This window comes from Glycine max, chromosome 6 (assembly GCF_000004515.6).
Source record: "Glycine max cultivar Williams 82 chromosome 6, Glycine_max_v4.0, whole genome shotgun sequence".
Taxonomy (NCBI): Eukaryota; Viridiplantae; Streptophyta; class Magnoliopsida; order Fabales; family Fabaceae; genus Glycine; species Glycine max.
Window position 1 is genome coordinate 43,250,826 of NC_038242.2, and position 22,158 is coordinate 43,272,983.

At 34.0% G+C, this 22,158-nt stretch overlaps 3 protein-coding genes across 3 annotated transcripts; 2 read left to right on the forward strand and 1 right to left on the reverse strand.

Moving 5' to 3' along the window:
* The first annotated feature begins 2,086 nt into the window (after nt 1-2,086).
* Nucleotides 2,087-3,933, forward strand: LOC106799097 (G-type lectin S-receptor-like serine/threonine-protein kinase At4g27290). The gene is made up of 2 exons (XM_026128978.2): nt 2,087-3,371; nt 3,824-3,933. Exons 1-2 carry the CDS (start codon nt 2,087-2,089, stop codon nt 3,931-3,933), a joined length of 1,395 nt encoding a protein of 464 aa, XP_025984763.2.
* Nucleotides 3,934-3,944: 11 nt separating this feature from the next.
* LOC100817026 (G-type lectin S-receptor-like serine/threonine-protein kinase SD1-1) lies at nt 3,945-5,882 on the forward strand. Its single transcript, XM_014776723.3, has 6 exons — nt 3,945-4,034; nt 4,150-4,307; nt 4,378-4,588; nt 4,711-4,948; nt 5,023-5,173; nt 5,262-5,882. The coding sequence occupies exons 1-6, from the start codon at nt 3,947-3,949 to the stop codon at nt 5,565-5,567; spliced, it is 1,152 nt and encodes a 383-aa protein (XP_014632209.1). The 5' UTR covers nt 3,945-3,946; the 3' UTR covers nt 5,568-5,882.
* A 9,013-nt stretch (nt 5,883-14,895) lies between these two features.
* LOC106799098 (ras guanine nucleotide exchange factor K-like) lies at nt 14,896-15,669 on the reverse strand. The gene has a single exon (XM_014777060.1). It carries the CDS (start codon nt 15,667-15,669, stop codon nt 14,896-14,898), a length of 774 nt encoding a protein of 257 aa, XP_014632546.1.
* Nucleotides 15,670-22,158: the final 6,489 nt, after the last annotated feature.

Here is a 22,158-nt window from a genome sequence, read left to right on the forward strand (position 1 = left end):
GTAAACATTAAGCATGAAAGAGAAACAATAACAATCCCTAATTGAATAATAAAAAGCATAATTACAAGAAAGTAAATTTATTTACATTAAACTTCAACAAAAGGATGAAATTAGCTATGCATAATCATCGGGGGGAAAGAAATCAATGAAAAAACAATTGGAGAAGAACAAACAAGCATGAGAGCAAGGGACAATCATCTGAGTCAAAATTCTCCCCAAAAACTCACACTATGAACCCTAAGTCATGTGTCATAAGCTCCTTTAATATAACATGAATTTTCAATAGTTTAGATTTTTCTAACTAGCTTAAGCCGCCTTTGCAAGGCTCACTTAAGTTGTGACAAAAATAATCTTCTTCTCTAGAAACTTTTACTAGCTTAAGTCGTCCTTGTAAAGTCTCACTTAAGCAATGACAAACAACACTCTTTTTCTCCAAAATTTTATTGGCTTAAGTCGTCCTTAGTGTTGCTCGCTTAAGCCGGCTTTGCATATTCACAAATCCATTTTCATAGCTTTGAATGGTGACATTAATCCTTCTTAAACATCTCTCTCAATTGTCCTTCCTCAATTCTACAAAATTGACCTAAAAGTATGAAAGATCACAAAGAAAAAATAATAAAAAATAAGCTCCTAATTATCAAAAGTATCTAATAATTCAAAAGCATAAAAAGTATCTAATAATCGTACCAAAAGTATTGTAGAATACAAGTAATGGTGGAATTATCACCTTGACTTAGCCTCAAAGCCTGTTTACATGGGCTATTTTATAGAAGGCCCATAAATAGGACAATAAGCCTATAGGCCTAATTAGTAGGCCATAAGTCTAATCAAGCAAACAAATTTATCGAGTTTATTATTAATGCTAATATTAATAATTATATATATATATATATATATATATATATATTATGTATATGTATTATATAATATAATATTATATGGTATTATATAAACAAGTGAGTCTATTAAGCTTAATAGTTTTTTTAAAGCCTAAAACCTAGTCTTTTTAATTTAAAAGTCTAAATCTAACCTTTTTAATAAACAAGCAAGATCAGACCAGGGTGTAGGCTCCTAATGGACTGTTTGACCTATTTCCGTTCTTAAGTGTGAGAGAGTAACAATATGCTTTTTTTTGGGGGGGGGGGGGGGGGGGGAAGAAGGGGGTTTCTAGGCTGATTTTGGGGTTTTCTTTGGGTTGATTTTGGGGTTTCTCATTCATTATTGTTTGGATTGTTTATATATGAAATGAATAATTAACTTGTGGTTCCTTATTTATTTATTTTTTTGCTATTTTTCCTGATTGATTGTTTATGAGATTTCTTGGTTGCTATTTTTGCTAGTTTTTGTTATTGGTTTTTCCTAAAATATTATTCTTTTTTTGAAGATGAGGTGGGGGGAGGGGGGAGAAGGATGAAAAGAAAATAGGGAGAATAATAAGCATAGGAAAAAGAGGGTGGTGTTAGGGGAGCAAGGTGGGTTGGGCGTTTTTCATAAACTTGGCTGAAACTTAGTTTGAATATATGTGGGGTAGTTGCAAAGGACACCATGTGGGAGGAAGAAACAAAGATAATCAAGAAATATGTTTTGAGACTTTGTTTCTAATTTTTGTTTTCCTTTCTTATAATGTTCTTTTAATATTATCTTTTGCATTAATTATTTTTTACCAAAATATCTTTAATTACTTTAAAAAAATAAATTGACAACAAATTTAATGCTATTAACTTAATTAAGTAACTTTCTTAAATTATGTGAATTAGGGAAAAAATCTTATATTTAGAAACGAAATTAGAGTACTGTATAACAAACTTTGAAGTTATTGCAATCTTAGAGCTCTTAATTTTCTAATCAGTGATCTTTTAAATTGCACATTTCTATCACAGTGACACAACCCTTTTACAAAAGAGCAAAATGAAATAATGGACTGATCGAGATTTTAACATTCTTGGTCATTCACTTTGTCCAGCTGAACTTTCAATTTCATGGTAACTTATTACCAAATCAGGCTTGAAGAGGCAAAGAAAACGATTATCTTGTCTGAGTTACTAAAAGCTGACGTTTGAGAAGTCATTGCTATAATTTTAACAGAATGGTGCAAAACTTCAGAATGTTATTTATTTGGTTCTTACTCTTATGGTACTTGAGAAACTCCACTTCATTGGACAGTTTAGCAGTGAGTCAATCTATCCATGATGGGGAGACATTAGTTTCAGAAGAAGGAACATTTGAAGTTGGTTTCTTTAGCCCTGGAACTTCAACAAGACGATACGTAGGTATATGGTATAGGAATCTATCTCCTTTAACAGTGGTCTGGGTTGCTAACAGAGAAAATGCACTTCAGAATAACGCAGGAGTTTTGAAACTTGATGAAAGAGGGCTTCTTGTGATTCTCAATGGCACCAATAGCACAATTTGGTGGTCCAACAACACATCAAGCAAAGTAGTAAAGAATCCAATTGCACAGCTTTTGGACTCTGGAAATCTTGTTGTTAGAAATGAAAGGGATATAAATGAGGACAACTTTTTGTGGCAGAGTTTTGATTATCCTTGTGATAAATTTTTGCCAGGAATGAAGCTTGGATGGAACTTAGTAACTGGTCTAGATAGAACAATAACATCTTGGAAAAATGAAGATGATCCTTCTAAGGGAGAATATTCTATGAAACTTGATCTTAGAGGATATCCACAAGTTATTGGATACAAGGGGGATGTAGTAAGATTTAGATCAGGCTCATGGAATGGACAGGCTTTGGTGGGTTATCCAATTCGTCCATTCACACAATATGTACATGAATTAGTGTTTAATGAAAAGGAAGTGTATTATGAGTATAAGACCCTTGATAGATCGACTTTCTTCATAGTTGCATTGACCCCTTCAGGGATTGGGAACTATCTCCTTTGGACAAATCAAACAAGGAGGATAAAAGTTCTCTTATTTGGTGAGTCAGAACCGTGTGAAAAATATGCTATGTGTGGTGCAAATTCTATATGCAACATGGATAATAGCTCTCGGACATGTGATTGCATCAAAGGGCATGTTCCAAAGTTCCCTGAACAATGGAATGTATCACATTGGTATAATGGCTGTGTTCCAAGGAATAAATCTGATTGTAAAACCAACAACACAGATGGCTTCTTGAGGTATACAGACATGAAAATTCCAGATACATCTTCATCATGGTTCGATAAGACCATGAACCTTGACGAATGTCAGAAGTATTGCCTGAAAAACTGCTCTTGTAAAGCATATGCAAATTTGGATATCCGTGATGGAGGAAGTGGGTGTTTACTTTGGTTTGATGATCTGATTGATATGAGACACTTCTCTAATGGAGGACAAGACCTTTATTTGAGAGTCGTTTCTTTAGAGATAGGTACTCAATTTTTTTGGTTACTTCACTTCCCTTTCCTTTTCATTGTCTGGTTAATCATATATTCCTTTTTTCTATATACATCATCCAAGCTAGGTACTCAATGCTTTTGGTTGCTTCACTTCACTTCCCTTTCCCCTTTGCTAATTGTTGATTATATAATGCTTTTTACTAAGGGAAGTAGAGAGAGTGGAGTGAGGTAATTAAAACTTTTTTTAAAAAAAATTAAAAGATGAGTTTAGCAAAATAATTTGATATTGCAGACCATGCTGATGTTGAGTTCAATTCATGATAATTGGGAAAAATAATGAGGGTGACTATCAGGGATGTTTTCAATGGTAAAGAGCTTCCATATTCACCCATCTATCAGATCATAGTACTGGTCATGACTTTAACTTTTCTCACATAGTACTGGTGATGTTGAATATACTGTTTTTCTCAAAATATTATTGCAGTCTTAAAATATGGAAGCCCTATACCAGTTTGTGTGAGCTGTTGTACGTACTTAAAGTTTTTGATTACTCTTGCGCACTTCACATCTGTCAGATTTTACTGCAGTCAATGACAAAGGAAAAAACATGAAAAAGATGTTCGGAATCACAATTGGTACAATTATTCTTGGATTGACTGCAAGTGTTTGCACAATAATGATACTCAGAAAGCAAGGTAAATTTTGTCTTGGATATTGATAACATCTAATATATGATAGTAGGTTTATGTATCATACGTGCACATTGTGAGTGTCATAGTGCTTCTCTATTGTTATCTTCAAACCTATCAGGGGTAGCAAGAATAATTTATAGGAACCATTTCAAACGAAAACTGAGAAAAGAAGGCATTGATTTGTCCACATTTGATTTCCCCATCATAGAAAGAGCCACTGAAAACTTCACTGAGAGTAACAAATTGGGAGAAGGTGGCTTTGGACCTGTGTACAAGGTGATATGGAAAACCAACTATAGATGTTTGTTTTCCTAACTCAAAATATTTCTAACAATTTGGTTAGCAGGGAAGACTGAAGGATGGCCAAGAGTTTGCTGTGAAAAGGCTTTCCAAGAAGTCAGGTCAAGGGTTGGAGGAGTTCAAAAATGAAGTTGTATTGATTGCGAAACTTCAACACCGTAATCTTGTGAAGCTTATAGGTTGCTGCACTGAAGGAAAAGAAAGAATGTTGATCTATGAATACATGCAAAACAAAAGCTTGGACTACTTTATTTTTGGTAAGAGGCTTTACATATTATATACTAAGATATCTGTTTGAATCTTCCATTTCTTATCTATGGTCTTGAACACTTACGAAGTCTACAAGTGGTATGCTAATCATGTGTATGCAATTGACTAGATGAAACTAGAAGGAATTTGGTAGATTGGCCTAAACGATTTAACATTATTTGTGGCATTGCTCGAGGACTTCTTTATCTCCATGAAGATTCTAGATTGAGGATTGTACATAGAGATCTGAAAACTAGCAACATTTTACTAGATGAAAATTTCAATCCAAAAATATCAGACTTTGGCTTAGCACGAGCATTCTTGGGAGATCAAGTTGAGGCCAACACAAATAGGGTGGCTGGAACATAGTAAGTGCTTTTCTACATTAATGTGGTTTATAGGATTATTCTCATTTAATTTACTTTAAATTCGATGCTTTCAGTGGGTACATGCCTCCCGAGTATGCTGCCTGCGGACATTTTTCAATGAAATCAGATGTCTTTAGTTATGGTGTGATAGTGTTAGAGATTGTATGTGGCCAAAGGAACAGAGAGTTTTCAGACCCAAAACACTACCTTAATCTTCTTGGACATGTAAGCCTAATGATATATCTACATTCTGTTAACACTTATTTGAATTATTTCTTACTAACCTGTTTATTTCTCACCATTAATATTTTAGGCATGGAGATTGTGGACTAAAGAGAGTGCATTAGAACTAATGGATGGAGTGTTAAAGGAAAGATTCACACCTTCTGAAGTCATACGTTGCATTCAAGTGGGCCTGTTATGCGTACAACAAAGACCAGAAGATAGGCCAAACATGTCATCAGTGGTTCTAATGCTGAATGGTGAGAAATTAATATTGCCCAACCCGAAGGTTCCGGGTTTCTACACAAAAGGAGATGTTACCCCTGAATCAGATATTAAACCTGCAAATCGCTTCTCAAGTAATCAAATTTCAATCACCTTGTTAGAAGCAAGATAGAGTATGAAGGCAATAAATAAATAAAAAAGACAAGGTTTTCCTTCGAATCTGAGACAAATTAGATATTTGCTATTATTAGCTCCTGTTTTATCTGTTTTCATTTACCAAGACACACATACAAGTTGAAATACTCTATGGAGACAATAATGTTAAAATGCAATTTGGAAGATTATGATTGTGAAAAATTTTCTGGTTTTTGGAATAGATAATTCGGGTCATGGCATTAAATAATTTGGAAGAATAAGGCATCGGTATTCAAGGAATGAGTACTGAATAAGGTTTGCAACCTAGGGCCTTCATCCTTGTAAACTCTTAGCATGAAAGATATTAAGTTATTTTTTAATACCATGCGTTTACATTATATTGTATGAATGTAATGTGCTTTCCCTAGGCATTGTAAAATGGTATTTCAAGTTAAGAACAATCAATGAAACAAGCTATATATGCCTTCCAATTTATATTTCATAAGCAGTTAGGTTGTATTTATAGTTGAGAAGAGAGACATATATTTTGGAATAACACAAGAAAATTTGAAACCAATCATTTATGTTATTATTCACTTTATGTTTGACTAACCATGATTTTTGTTTTAACTTTTATTACCTATCACTTATGAATTTTTTATCCTCACCAACTCATCATGTGACACATGTAGGTAAAGAAGAAATTTAAAGGATTATGGGCCAACAAATTCCAAGAACAGTAGATCATAAGATCCAAGATTTGCATTTTTAATAATTGATGTTTAGCAAGGTTTTGATGATAAATAAATAGGAAGGATGTCCAAAATGATTATGTTAACACTACTACACAAAATATATTTTATGTTACCATTACTACATTGGTTGTTTGATAACCGATGTATTAAATGGCGTGGTGGCATTTCTGTAACTAAATGCAACTTTACATAACATTAGTTATTGATAAACCAATGTAGAAAACATACTTTTACATCATTTCTTGTTTGAACCGATGTTGAAATTGCATTCTAAAATTGGTTCATGTTAAAATCAATGTGAATGCATGATTTTCTACCTTTTACTATATTTGAACTCCTCTTGTTGTTGCCTACTATTCATGCGCTATTCGCAAACCCTAATTTCTCTATCGATTGATCTAACTGCCACCACTTATCCAAAACCCCACCACCACCACTCACCACCACCTCGCATCCATCATGAACCCATACCATCACCTCCACAAACCCAAACCCCCTCACCATAACTTCGCCTCCACCACGAAAACCTACCACCACCATGGCACCCCACCTCCACGAACCCATACTACCACCACGACCCTTGCCACCACAATGAATGCATATGACCACATTTCCTCTATTCTCTGCTTCATCGTTCCTTCTCAAAAAATACCCTAGATCATGTAGTAACAACCATAATCATGACCTCTCTGCCACCACCATCGAACCTCCACTGCACTGGTTAAGGCCTTCTCAGTTTTTCTCCTCTTTTGTTCTCCCTTCTCTTTATCTTACTCTTTTAGCTCTAATTTCATCCATTTTGTGTGATTCTAATCTTTATTGTAGAAATTTTGTGTGATTGGATCTATTTTTTATGCTAGTTATGTCTAATTAAGTTTCTCCTCAATAATGTCTTTTGCTATATATCATTTATGACATACTTATTTTCACCTTGTCACTCATGAACTCATTCAATAAATAGATCTCATAAACCTCGAAAGAGCTATAAGGATACTTGGAAATAACATTGTAATGCGAGAAAAATCCTAAATGAGATAAAAACACCTAAAAACAAGTTGTAGCTCTATAAGAGTTCAATTTGTTTTTTTTTTTGGTGTGTCATGTTTTATGTGTTCATTGTGTGCCATTTACACATCACGAGGGGGTCTTGTCGTAGGGGTTAAGGGGGATGTGGATAGATTAAGATTGATAATTCATTAAGTGATGAAAATGAAGTTGGTGACATGATAAGCGATATGGGTGCCTACCCCATGATCTAGCATTGGCTTTTTCCTTATTTTTAATTGTTACTAATACAATTTTGTATAACTTATCGTGTTATTAACTTTGATTACATTCTCATCATTCTTGACATTTACACCAAGGACAACTTGTGTTGGCTAAATGACAAACTATGAACATGTTGAGCACGAAAGACCAAAAATTTCATTTTGTAATCTTTTAGAGCTAAAATTCATTTTTTAGATGTTGATTGTCATTAGGACCTTTTGATAATTGCCTTAGGAACGTTATTTTAATGACCATTTTGTGGAAAATTATGTTAATATTTTATTACATTTAAGCTTGTTTAGTCTTGTTTATAATTAAGTTTTGAATAATTTAGAATAACTTTAAAATAGTTTAAATGTTTGATTTTTAATCTAATTTTAGTTTATTTTGTTGTAGAAATAAAGGAAAAAAGAAGAGAGTTGTTGTTGGAACCCAATTGAAGGCTCTTTTAAAGGACATTTTTTAGGCTGATCAAATTTTTTCCTCTTTATGGTATTTGGACTCAATGTGTATGGCTTAGCCTACAACCTCTTAAATTGGTGCAACTTTTCTATGCCCACTTAGCGAGCAGGTGTGCATTAAGCGCACAACTCAATTACATAGAAATGACAATACTACATGTTTGACCCTATTTAAGCACCAATGGTGCGGATAGAAGGAATATTTGATTGGGAGAACTATCTATGGTTTTAGGTTACAGTTGGGAAGCTCTTCCTTGCCCTTTATGGCTTGCCTACCATTTATCGTCCTCGTTTTCATCTATTTTCTTCTTTTCTTCTTGTTGTCATTTGGTTAGGTTTACCCATTTTGGGGATTGATGTAGTTGAACCCATCCTTATTTTTACATTTTGATTATTAATCTATGCTTATTGTTCATTATTAAGTGTTCTCTTCTATGCATTAATGCTTGCTTTGGCTTGATCACCCTTTGCATGATGCTATGGTTCAAATTGTTATTTGGAAATGCTTTTGAACTTAGAAATGGAGAGGAACACCTAATGGGTTTTGTCCTGGGATGGAGCAAAGCTTGTTAGTCATCTTTTAACTCTTATTCTTAAAGCAAGTCACTTGGTTAGACTAGTGAAGGGATTGATAGTTTGGTAAATGGGCTTTGATTCTTTCCATTCAAGGGATTGGGGTTTAATTTGAGTATTTTGTGAGTTGATGATGATAGTGTGGCTTTAAACTAGATTAGTGACCTTTGTTTGCATGAGGGGATGGTTTAGTGAAATCAACCCCAACTCTTTATTTTTTGTTATTTTACTTGTTTTTATTGTACTCCAAGTGTTCGTAAAAAAAATGAGAAAAATAGTTTTTGTTTATTTATGCTCTCGTTATTTACATTTCCACAATCCAATCATTATAATTGTTGTTTCTGAAAGCCATAGTTAGTGAACATTGCTATTTTGTCAAGTATTACGTGAGTCCCCGTGGATACGACACTTGGACTTCTATTTTATACTATTGGTGCGACTTGGTTTGTTTGCCAAGAAAACTAACAAGCACCTTTCATGCGTTATGATGCTATTGTCATCTATCCTCATAGCTCTTTCTTGATTTTTGAAGCTTGATCTAATTTTTCTCTTAAGCTCTTAATTGACATGTTGAAAATTGTAACATCCCATTTTTTTGTAAACTAATTTAAAAAAGGATTGTTATTTATAAATAAATAGAGTTTTAGAAAAATGATGAGGTTTTTATAATTAAATAAATAAGAAGAAATAACTTTATTAATTAAAATAATGGTTTGAGAAAAAATAAAAAAGGTATTTTATTTATTCATTTGATAGGGAATAAAATAGAGTTTCTTTTTATAAAATAATAAAAATAAATAAATAGAGTAAATGATAGGTTGTGAGTACACTAGCTATAAATAAAGACATGTTAGGTCAATTTTTAGACTAACGATAGTTTCTACATCTTCTCTTCCTCTCAATTTTGTTTTCTCTTTTTCCTTTCCAAAACCCTCTCTTTTTCCCACATACACTCAGATCTGTCTTAGTAAAACAATGATCTCAACCTCGTTAACCGTTGGATTCTCGTGATATTTCAGCACCAGGTTTGCAACTCAATTCCTATAATTTTTACATTGCAAATTGCTCAAAAATTTTGAAGCTAAGAGAAATTTCCTTCGCATTGTAGCTTCTCCTTTTCTGTAGAGACCCAAAACCTATCCCAGTAAAACTATGATCTCAGACTCGTTAACCGTTGGATCATTATGAAATTTGGACACAAGGTTTGGAATTCATTTACTCACATCTCCACCGTTGGGATTTTCAAATTATATGTGGAGAGGGAAAAATATGCATCACACGCAGACGGTGGAATGAAGGCTTCAATCTCTTCTCTTTCTCTCAAACGCTTGGAAACCTCATCAAGAGCAACCAGAGGAAAAGCTTGAGGAATCATAGGAAATTGCTAGAGATGCCGCTATCACTGTCAGAATACCCACATGAGCCTACTTAGAGGTAAGTGATGAGTTTATCACAATTGGGGTTAAAATGAACATGTGTAGGGATCCTTAGAAGATTAAATTGGGTTTATTTTGGGATGTTTATTAAATTGGAATTTTTTCGTTATGATTATAAATACAATATTTATGTTCTAATGCAAATTGGTTGATAAAATATAGTGCTCTTGGTGTTTTCATTTTTTATACCTATGATTTTGATTAATTGATTTTGATATAATTGTGTGAAATTATTTGAGGGATTTTACTCCCCATGTTGTGATAAACCTTTTGTATAAATTATTATATTGAGATTATGCAATGGTGGTTCAAATTATGAGTATGTGGTAAATTAAACCTGTGATGAATGGTGAAATACATGTGTATTGAGATGTGTGTATCGAGTTGTGAGCTATGAATCGTGCAATCACACAATTGTAAGACCCTTTAAGGACGACGAGTTTTTGTGTGATAAGTATTATGAAGGGATTCACTGTGCGGACCCGACGTGTTTAATCACAAGCGTGATGAGATAAAATTATTTTGAGAAAAATTGGGTAGTCGTGTGTAAATCATAGTTCATAGGTAAAGTGTATATGATTCATGAGGTGTGATAACATGTTAAATTGAGTATGTATTGACTTGTAATATATATATGTTCATTGAGATGTTGTGTGCATTGAGATATATGCATTGAATTATGAGCTATGAATTGTACAATCACACGACTATAAGACTCTTTAAGGGCAATGAGTTAATGCAAGATGAGTATTGTGATGGGAATCGCTGTGGGGACCCGACAAGTTTAATTATAAGCGGGACGAGATTAAACTATTTTGAGAATAATTGAAGAGTCGTGTGTTTTGTACAGTTCATAGGTAGAGTCTGTTTGCTAAAATATTTTCTGGGTTGGACTTGAATTAGGAGGGAGAGGTCCTGACAGATTCTTTGGCGTGTAGGCCTTGGGCATAAATATACCCGGTTGGAGTGCTCCTTTAAGCCTATGTTGATCCTATATGGTTGGAGCATTCTTGCAAAACAGCGTGACCTTGACTGATCTCCCTATGATTTTACCTAGTGAGAGTGACCTGACTTACTAGTGTGTGGTTTGTCTTGTCATGTACTCCTAGGCGCTCGACAAGATTTTTCACTTATATGGTACCACATTGCATATATGATTGAGTCTTAGTGTATCTGTTGCATAACGCTTGGGTATTGATCGATATTGATTGATTTAGTGATATTGTGTTTTGATCATTGAGTACGTGAATGTTGTGAAAACGAATGAGACGTGTGGTGTTGTGATGTGATGTTGCGCAACAAAGTGGTGAAATAACGTGAGCTATACTTAAGTAAGTTGTATTTTGTTTATATGATATTTATACCTACATGTTGTCTTATTTCTCTCTATTAGTTAGGAATGTGATAATTCACTCCTCGTGTGCTATTTGTGTTTGGATTCTGTGATGATCTCGAACTTTGTGTTCGTGGGAGAAGATGATTAGGTGGATGACTATGAAGAACCTCATGCTAGAGGATACGGGAACCCAATGCTCTTATAGGATGTGACATTGGGGTATAAGTTTCTATATAAATTATATGAAGTCTTGGACGACCTTATTTTGAGCCGAGATGATTTATTATTTATTTGGACAAGTTTTATTATGATGTTAGAAAAGTGAATGTGAGCCTTTTATCCTTTTGAAAGGCTTGTATTTAAATGTGTTTTAAAAACTTTTAATTAATTCTAATTTCTTATTCCTTTTATTATTAGTACATATATGTGAGGGGTAGAGGATGTCACAAAAATAAGCTGACCATAAATGATATGCAGCAAATAGTCATTTTTTCTCAATAATTTTTTTTCATATTGTTTAGCACTCTAATTATTTTAACCATGTACATGATAATTTCTTTCTCTATTTAGTAACTTGATCTACCTTCAAAAGTCAGCCTATGAAGAGCTACGATGATAGATGAAACCCTCTTATGCCATCACTCCACTGCTATTTGATTCCAACTTTGCAACGAACGAGTACATTTTTTCTCTTCCTACTCATTGTGAATAGTTTTTATTGTAATAATTTTAAGTCAACACTATTTTTTCTTTGTCAAGCATGGCAAATGACAAGATCATGTGTGAAATCAATTGCTTGGATCAAAGGTTTGGAGTGGGAGAACACTTGTTAACTCTATAGACTATGTTTTGGGGATTTTTCATTTTGTATATTATTTGTCATTTTATAAGTTTTGTGCTTGGCTTAATTTTGATCATTTGTATGCATTGTTTGTGCACTCTTGGAAACTTTTTTTTTTATGTTAGTGAAGTTATTTCTTTGGTCTTGATGACCCATGATTTTTACCCTTGTTTATTTTGTCTCTTATGAAGTTTCATTTTATAATTTTATTGACTTCAACTTGTGCCTTGATTATAGCATTGAATTTGAAAACTGACAACATATAGGTCACGGTGTATACAAGTATAAAATATGAGATAGTGAACACTATATAAAATGCAATTTTTTAAAAACAAGCAAACTAGATTCTATATCGATTCTAGCAAAACCCGATGCAGTAGGCAAAACTTTTAGAATCGATTTTGTCAATAACCAATGTAGGATGTGCTTTGACTGATCTAGATGTCTCACTTCCTACATTGGGTTTTACATGAACCAATATTCAATTTATGGATTTTACATCAGTTTGAAACTGATGTTGAATATGCCTACATTTAACATCGCCAACATCACATTGAACAACATTGATTCCTGAACTGTTGTAGTATGCATTCTAGAACTGATGTAAAATGGTTTCACTATAGTAGTGTAACAACCTAAGGTTTTCATAAGGTTGAATTATTGTATTGGTCCCCAACTTTATCCAAATTTTTAATTAGGTCCCTATACTTTGAATTATTGTAAAATGGTTTCACTGTAGTAGTGTACAACCTAAACTTTTGCTTTTTCAGTAGAGCACTCTCATGTAACTGTTGTAATGAAAAATTAACCATAAACACCTAATTAGAGGTTTGGACAATGGATTGATGCTTCTGGAGTATGTTGTAAGCACAACTAAATCAATTGTAAGAGATTTTTCTAGAGTTTCAACCTTTGTAGATCAATTCAACCCAAGAATTATTTCACAATTCAACCTCTTTCTCAATTGATTTAGTCGTGCTTACATTATACTCAAGAAGCACTGATCAACTGTTTGCACCTCTTAATATATGCTTGTGGTTAATTTTTCATAACGACAATTAAACAGGAGGATCTAATTGAAAAACAAAAGTTCAAAGACCTAATTGAAAATTTTGTAAAAGTAGGGGGACTCATGAACTCAATTTAACCTTTTTATAATAACTAAATAGGAAGGAGATTCAAACTGTTATCACAAGATAATTGTAAATATTTTTGAAAAATATTTAATGTTTGATAAAGTCTTCACATTTACCAAGTAGCTAGGAATGAGGTTCAAATAATTATCACTAACAGTTTTATTTTTATAATTATAATTATTGAAGATTGTTTAGAAATGTTTAGTGTTTGATAAGGTCTTCACAATACCTAATTTAGGAAGAAGATACAAATGGTCGTCCAATTATCCATATTAGTCATGGGCAGAGATTTACAACACTTAATTATATCTGTATTACAAATGACTATATGCTTACTATAGCTATAATAGCAATAGATCTGTTGGGAATGTTTGAAAGGGTACAATCCGAAATCTTAGTTGTTGTGAAAATTGGTTAAATATTGGAAAACAAATTTGGGCAGACAGTACCATTAAAAACACTAGTAGTTCCTTTGTCAATTATTGGTTATATGGGTAATAAATGCTGTGAGAATGTATCTCACTTGTGATCCCATTTATTGGTGTGATGCCCTTTTCTGCTGCTTACCAAGTTTCATTGGCATATGGATATTATTCCTTGTTGAATGAATGATCTAATAAATGACTGCAAGCTTTATCTTTGACCTTTACTAGGTTATATATCCCAGGTTCTAATTTTTCAATCTAGAATGGATTGGTAGTATAAGGATGGTTATTTGATTACTGATTTAGTCACTTGAATGCATTTTGCAAATTGACAATTTACAGATAAGTTTTAAGAGGTAATGTGAGATAAAGTTGGTGTTGACCTCTCGATTTGATGTTCCAAATAAACAATTTTGTCTTGTCAATGATACCTAGTGTTTAGACATTTTACCTACTTGACCACTATAAATTTAATTTCCTTTTCTACCAAAGTTGAAAAAATTGTTTTGTTGACTTGACCGGTGATATTATTAGTAGTAGTGTTCTCTATATGATCTTTGTTTTCCACACTCAAAATATTTCTAACAAATGTAGTTGTTGGTTTGCAGGGAAGGGAAGATTGAATGATGGCCAAGAGTTTACTGTGAAAAGTCTTTCCAAGAAGTCAATTCAAGGATTGGAGGAGTTCAAAAATGAAGTTGTTTTCATTGCCAAACTTCAACACCGTAATCTTGTCAAGCTTATAGGTTTCTGCATTAAAGGAGAAGAACGAATGTTGATCTATGAATATGTTAGCACTCCCTAAACTACTGGCATCGAGGCACCAGCAACCTCCTAAGGAGAAGAAGAAAACACAGAGAAGAAGAGGTAATTTGTATATTTCTCATTGATTTCCATGCTTGTTATTTACATATATATATATAGGCTTCCTAATAACATAAAAGCTTCTGGAATGATCTACAATAACAGAATTTGTCTCATAGTGCTTGGTGCCTTTGCTGAACGATCTCACCATTCTTCCTTTCTTTTGGGCTTTGCTTCCTCATGTACCCCTGGTTTGCTATTTCGACCCCTGCCCCTGCTATTATCTTTCGTTCCCTAACAATCCCTGCCCCATCAAAAAAACCTTGTCCTCAAGGTGTTGGGGCTACAACCATGGCTCCAAAATTCGAACCGGGATCCCAAATTAAAATGGGTGAAGGAATGAGTGAATGGAGGTTAGTGTTGCGAAAGTATAGCCATTTTACGGCGTCAATAGTAGCGTAAAAGGTGAAAAGGAAGGAGTGGTCGCGCTCCGTGCCCCCGACCTTGGCGGCGATTGTGACGAGGGAAAATGAGCAGAGGTCCAAGGGAAGGATGCGACAACTAGGGTACTCCTTGCAAATTTGGAAAAGAGTTGCCCAGCGACGGTCGAAGGGCGCGTGGGGCTTGCTGTTAACAAGGAGGGGGATGACAGCAATGGTAGGCGGGGACGACACCGGTGTGGGATGTTGTTGCCTTAGTGCGGGGAGTGGAGGTGGAGTTGGCGTGGGCGGCAGAGTCAGCATGAACGGCGGCAGTGGCGTGGGCGGTGGAGTCGACATGGGTGTGTGTGCGAGGAGTGCCTTCGCAGAGGAAGAGGATGGGATGGTAGTGGAAGAGGAAGGTGGCGGAAAGAGGTGGACTGGTGGGTGCTTTGGTCTAGCATGGTCGGAGTAAAGGGAGAGGCAGCCATAGGAGGCGGTGATGGCGGAAGAAGAAGGGAAGTAGCTGGGTGGTGCGGGTTGCGGTAGATGATGAATGAGCGCATCAATTTTATGCATGAGTTGTTGAATCATGTGAGTGAGATAAAGTTGGTGAGTGGTGAGCTTGGTAAGGGCATCCTCCAGCCGATCCGAAGTAGCTGTGTATCTCGTGGATTCCGCCATTGAAGGAAGAAGAAGAAGTAACGAGAGCAGCAATGTTAGCACTCCCTAAACTATTGGCTTTGAGGCACCAGCAACCTCCTAAGGAGAAGAAGAAGACACAGAAAAGAAGAGGTAATTTGTATATTTCTCATTGATTTCCTTGCTTGTTATTTACATATATATATAGGCTTCCTAATAACAGAAAAGCTTCTAGAATGATCTGCAATAACTGAATTTTTCTCATAGTGCCTGGTGCCTTTGCTGAACGATCTCACCATTCTTCCTTTCTTTTGGGGTTTGCTTCCTCCTATACCCCTGGTTTGCTATTCGACCCCTACCCCTACTATTATCTTTCATTCCCTAACAGATACATGCCAAACAAAAGCTTGAACTACTTTATTTTTGGGAAGAGGCTTCAAAAACTATACCAAGACATCTGTTTGAATCTTCCGTTTCTTATCTATAGTTTGTAAACTTATGAAGACTAAGAGTGGTATGCTAATCATATGTATGCAATTGACTAGATGAAACTAAAAGGAATTTGGTAGATTCATTTAACATTATTTGTGGCATTGTTTGATGAAGTCTTTACTTTCATCAAGATTCTAGATTAAGGATTGTACATGGAGATCTAAAGACCAGCAACATTTTACTAGATGCAAATTTGGATCCAAAAATATCACTTTGGCTTAGCACAAACATTATTGGGAAATAAAGTCGAGGCAAACACAAATATGGTGGCAGGAACATAGTAAGTGCTTTTCTTCATTAATGTGGCAGCTAATTGGATTGTTATCACTTAATTTACTTTAAAAATTGATGCTTTCAAAGGGTACAAGCCTCTAAAGTATGATGCACGTGGGCATTTCTCAATGAAATCATATGTATTTAGCTATAGTGTGACAGTGTTAGAGATTGTATGTAGCAAAAGGAACAGACAATTTTCAGACCCAAAACACTACCTTAATCTTCTTGGACATGTAAGCCTAATGATATATCTACATTCTGTAAATTCTTATTTGAATAATTTCTAACTACCCTATTTATTTCTCACTGTTTTAGGCATGGGGATTATGGACTGAAGAGAGGGCATTAGAACTAATGGATGGAGTGTTAAAGGAAACGTTCACACCTTCTAAAGTCTTACGTTGCATACAAGTGGGCTTGTTATGCGTATAACAAAGACCAGACCACACATGCCATCAGTGGTTCTAATGCTTTCAATTTGAAATAAACGAGATATTTTCTATTATTAGCTCCTGTTTTATCTATTTCACTTAACGAGAAACACATACAAGTTAAAATACTCTATGGAGACAAGACAAGAATGTCAAAATAATTATTTGGAAGAATATGGCATCAGTATTCAATGAATGAGAATTGAATAAGGTTTGCATGGGCTTTCATCGTATAAGGAAGCAGTACAGGTTGAGCGGGATCGACACATACACACTATGAAGGGTCGAGTAGCGGAGGGATGGAGCTGAGGCCAGTGCAGTGCTTGAAGTGGTTATATCCACCCATTTGCTAGTGGTGTGTGACACCCTCTATCCTGATATACATATAAATAAATAAAACATATACAAATATTGATCAACAAATTCATGTGAGTAAAAGGTTCACATTCACTTCACTATTACCAAATAAGACTTATTAAAAACATATTCGGCTCAAAACAAGATCGTCAAAGTTTACAAAAAAATGTTTTGTTAAATCAATAAGGTAAAATAAAATAAAATAACATCATGCAATTAAAATAAAAACTCATCTCCAATGTCACATTCTATTAGAGCATTGTGTCCCAACGTCCTCTGACATGAGATTCTTTAAAGTCATCCACCTAGTCATCTCCTCCCACGAACACAAGGTTCAAGATCATCATAAGATCCAAACACAAATAACACACAGGGAGTGAGTTATCACACAAAAAAATAGCAAAAAAAAAAATAAAATAAACAAGACGTAATCAAAATAAATTATGGAAATATTTATAACATAAATCAACTTAATATAACCCACGTCACTTCACCACTTTATCTCTAAAATTCATTTTTCAATCACTAATCACATTACAAATGAATCACACACTCGAGTCAAGACGCAATAACACTCATCAATTTCATAATAAACGATTAGCAAGCGTTATGCAAAAATTATACTAAGACTCAAGCCTACATGCAATGTGATACCATGTTAGTGAAAAACTACCCTGGGACGCTTAGGAGTACATAACAAGACACACCACACAATGGGTATGTCAGATCACTCTCACTAAGTAAAATCATAAGGTAACCAGTTAGGGTCACTCCATTTTACGAGAATGCTCCAACCATATGAGATCAACATAGACTTAAAGGAGCACTCAAACCGAGTGTCTTTACCCCTAAGGCCTAGACTCCGAAGAATCCATTAGGGTCTCACCTTCCTGATTCAGGTCCAACCCCTAAAACAATTTTTTTTGCAAGCAGATACTTCTCATGAATTATACAATACCCATGACCTCACACTCGTGTTTCAAACACGTTTAACACATTGCGCTACAATTTAACACTGGTTCCTAATTAGGAACCTACACTTCTCTTTAATACTGTGCATAAACACTTTTCTATATATAAGCACTGTCGGGTTATTGTATAATTCACAACTCACAACACAATTATTGTCACATCAAGTGTTAAACACACACACTTATTCACAACCAAATATCATGCCCACAATTTAACATCTCATAATGTCACAATCCACCATCACAGGTTTACATGTATCTCACAAATTAACACATGTTCAACTTTGTACTTATACTCAATTTCAACAATAATATTATAAGTAGGCACTACTCATGAATTATACAATACCCATGACCTCACACTCATATTTCAAACATGTTTAACATATTGCAGTACAATTTAACACTGGTTCCTAACTAGGAAACCTATATTTTCCCTTTAACACTGTGCAACAACGTTTTTCTCAAGATAAACACTGGTTGGGTTATGGTATAATTCACAGCTCACAACACAAGTAATGTCACATCAAGTATTAACCACACACTTATTCACAACTAAAACTCATGTTCACTTCACATCTCATTATATCACAATCGCAACCATCTCATGTTTACGTGTATCTCGCAATTTAACACATTCAACTTTGCACTTATACTCAATCTCCATAACAATATTATAATCTGAAAGTAATATATTATTCTACAATTCATCATATAATCAATTTATCACTTATATACAATTTCAATCATAATTTCATAATCTCAATATAACTATTTATTATGCTAATCTTATTCAAAAGACAAACACATTATACAAAAATATTTCTCAATCCACGGGGAGTAAAACCCCTAAAATAATTTCACATAATCATACAAGAAGAATTTCAATACAATAAACATCTCAAAATAAATCCTAATTTGATCCTTTAAGAACCCGTACACATGTTCATTCTAACCCCAATTGCGATAAACTCATTCCTTACCTCTAAGCGAGCTCACGTGTGTATTCTGACAAAGATAGTAGCATCTCTAACAATTTCCTGAGATTCCTCAAGTTTTTCCTCTAATTTTTCTAATAGAGTTTCCAAGCATTAGAGAGAAGAGAAGGGATTGAAGCCTCCATTTCACTGTCTACGTGCAATGAGTATTTCTTCCCTCCATAGACATTATATTGTAAATTTCAACGGTGAAGATGTGTGAAAATGAATCGCTAACCATATATCAAAATTTAATGACAATCCAACGGTTAATGAGTCCAGGATCATAGTTTTACTGAGACAGTTTTAGATTTCTGTGGAAAAAGAAAAAGCTACGATGCAAAGGGTATTTCTCTCCGCTCCGACATGTTTTCGTAATTTCCATTGGTGATAATGTTTAGAAATGAGTTCTAAACTTGGGGCACAAATTTAATGATGATCAACGATGAATGAGTCCGAGATCGTTCTTTTTCTGAGACAGATTTTATGCTATGCGGGAAAAAAAAGGGTTTTGGGAGGAAGAGAAGGGAAAACGAAATTGAGATCGTCATTTTGAAAATTGACTTAAAATGCATCTATTTATAGTTAGGATACTCACAACCTATTATTTACTCTATTTTTCTTTGTTTATTAATTTATAAACAAATACTCTATTTTATTTCTTTTCAAATGAATAAAAAAATATCATTTTTATTTTCCTTCAAATCATTATTTTAATAAAGTTATTTCTCCTTATTTATTTATTTATAAAAATCTCAATATTTTTCTAAAACTCTATTTATTTTGAAATAAAAGTTATTTTAATTTATATACGAAAAAATGGGATGTTACATGGTGCATTTTCGATTGGTTATATAGTTAGACACACTGTGTGATCCTTCTATATTTGGTTAATAAAATTTCACTTTTGCTTGTCAAAATTTTTTGATAGTGGACAGGTGGGTGGATAACAAACTGTTGTAGCTGTGAGTGACGGAGGAGGAACAAAGTTAGTTAGGTTTACTAAAACGGTGTATTGTTGGGTGCGGAGTGCAGAGACTGAGGCTGGCTAAAAATGCTATTGCTTCGGTTAATTGATTGTTGATTGAATCTTGGGATTGCTTGGATCTTTGTTGCTTGTATTGGATTCAAATTGAAAGACAGCTATGTGCTGAAGTTGTATTTTTATGTTGGTTCAGTGAATATGGGAGTGTTGATTCTTTGAAGAAATTAGGATTTAAGGATTGCTTTTATAAAAATCTCATGCTTAAATATGTTTTTGATCCTTAATAAATATTTGATTTTTATGTTTGATTTCTAATAAATTTTTGTTTTGCGTTGAGTCCCTAATAAAATAACACTTTTATTTTTTATGCTTGATATTTTGTTTTAGTCCCTAATAAGTTAGAAAATTCTATGTTTGCTTCCTAATAAAATAGCAAATTTAGTTTTAATTTCTATTAATAACACATGAGAAATATTTATCATGCAGCAAACACAAAATTTACCCATTTATTAGGAGTTAAAAATAAGTGTCAAGAACCAAAGATAAAATTATTATTTTATTAGAGACTTATCGCAAAATAAAAATTTATTAGGGAGCAAATGTATAATCGGATACTTATTAGGAACAAAAACATATTTAAGCCAAAATTAATTTTAAACTTTTGGTTCATTTTATTCCTTTATCTTTTATAAAGCTCACTTTGATCCTTAATGTTTTTAAAAAAAAAAAAAAACAAAATGATCATTTCTTCATTGCAAACTTAACACTCCTAACGAAATAAAAGTATTAAGGACTAAAAATCGTCATAAAATGTAAATTTTTTTCCTCCTCTTTCTACCTTCTCCTTCCTCCTTCCTCATCTTCTGCCATCTTCATCTCCAATTCAAAAAAATAAAAAAGCACAGCAATAACAATATCTTCTCCTTCTTCTCATTCAATTCCACTCACTTTCATATTCACGCTCTCACATTCCTTATCATCTTCTCCCATGAGTGCTGTAACATCCCATTTTTCATAAGTCAATTTATAAATAATTTTTATTTCTAAATAAATAGAGTTTTAGAAAAATGATCAAGTTTTTATAAATAAATAAATAATGAGAAATAATGATTTGAAGGAAAAAAAAAGACATTTGATTTATTTATTTGATAGGGGATAAAATAGAGTTCTTTTTTATAAAATATTAAAACAAATAAATAGAGTAATAATAAGTTATGTGTGCTCTAGGTATAAATAGAAATATTAGGTCAGTTTTCAGACTGACGATGCATCCTCTTCCCTTCATTTTCATTTTCCTCTCTTCTTCTCTCAAAATCCTCTCTTTTTCCCGCAGGCCACCAAACCTGTCTCGGAAAAACGACGATCTTAGACTCATTCACCGTTGGATCATCGTAAAATTTAAGCACCACGTCCGCAACCCAATTCCGAGCATTTTCACTGTTGGGAATTTGGATATCATGTTTGAGCTGAGAGAAATACCTTTCACATCGTAGCTTTTTTTATTTCCCGCTGAAACCCAGAGCTGTCTCGGTAAAACTATGATCTTGATTTCGTTAACCGTTTGATTGTCGTAAAATTTTGATATGTTGTTTGAAATTCAATTTCACACTCTTTTACCATTGGGATTTGCGAGATAATGTTCGTGGAGGGAGAAAAAGGAATCATATGAAGATAATACAAATGGAGACTTCAATCCCTTTTCCGTCTTTCTGACGTTTGGGAACTCAATTGGAGCAGTCGAAGGAAAATACTGGAGGAATCTCAGGGAACCGCTAGAGATGCTGCTATCGCTGGCTGAAGACACGTGAGCCCGCTTAGAGGTAAGGGATGAATTATTCACAATTGGGGATTAGTGAGAACATGTGTAGGGATCCTTAGAGATATCAATTGGAATGAGTTTTGGGGTGTTTTTGCAATTTTCATTTTATCCTTAAAATTATTATAGTGAATTATATATGTTTGATGAATCAGTTGATGTCCCAATGAAAAACTGCTGTTAAATTGATGTGTTCTTGTGTTGAGTGTGAACCCCTTAGAAAAAT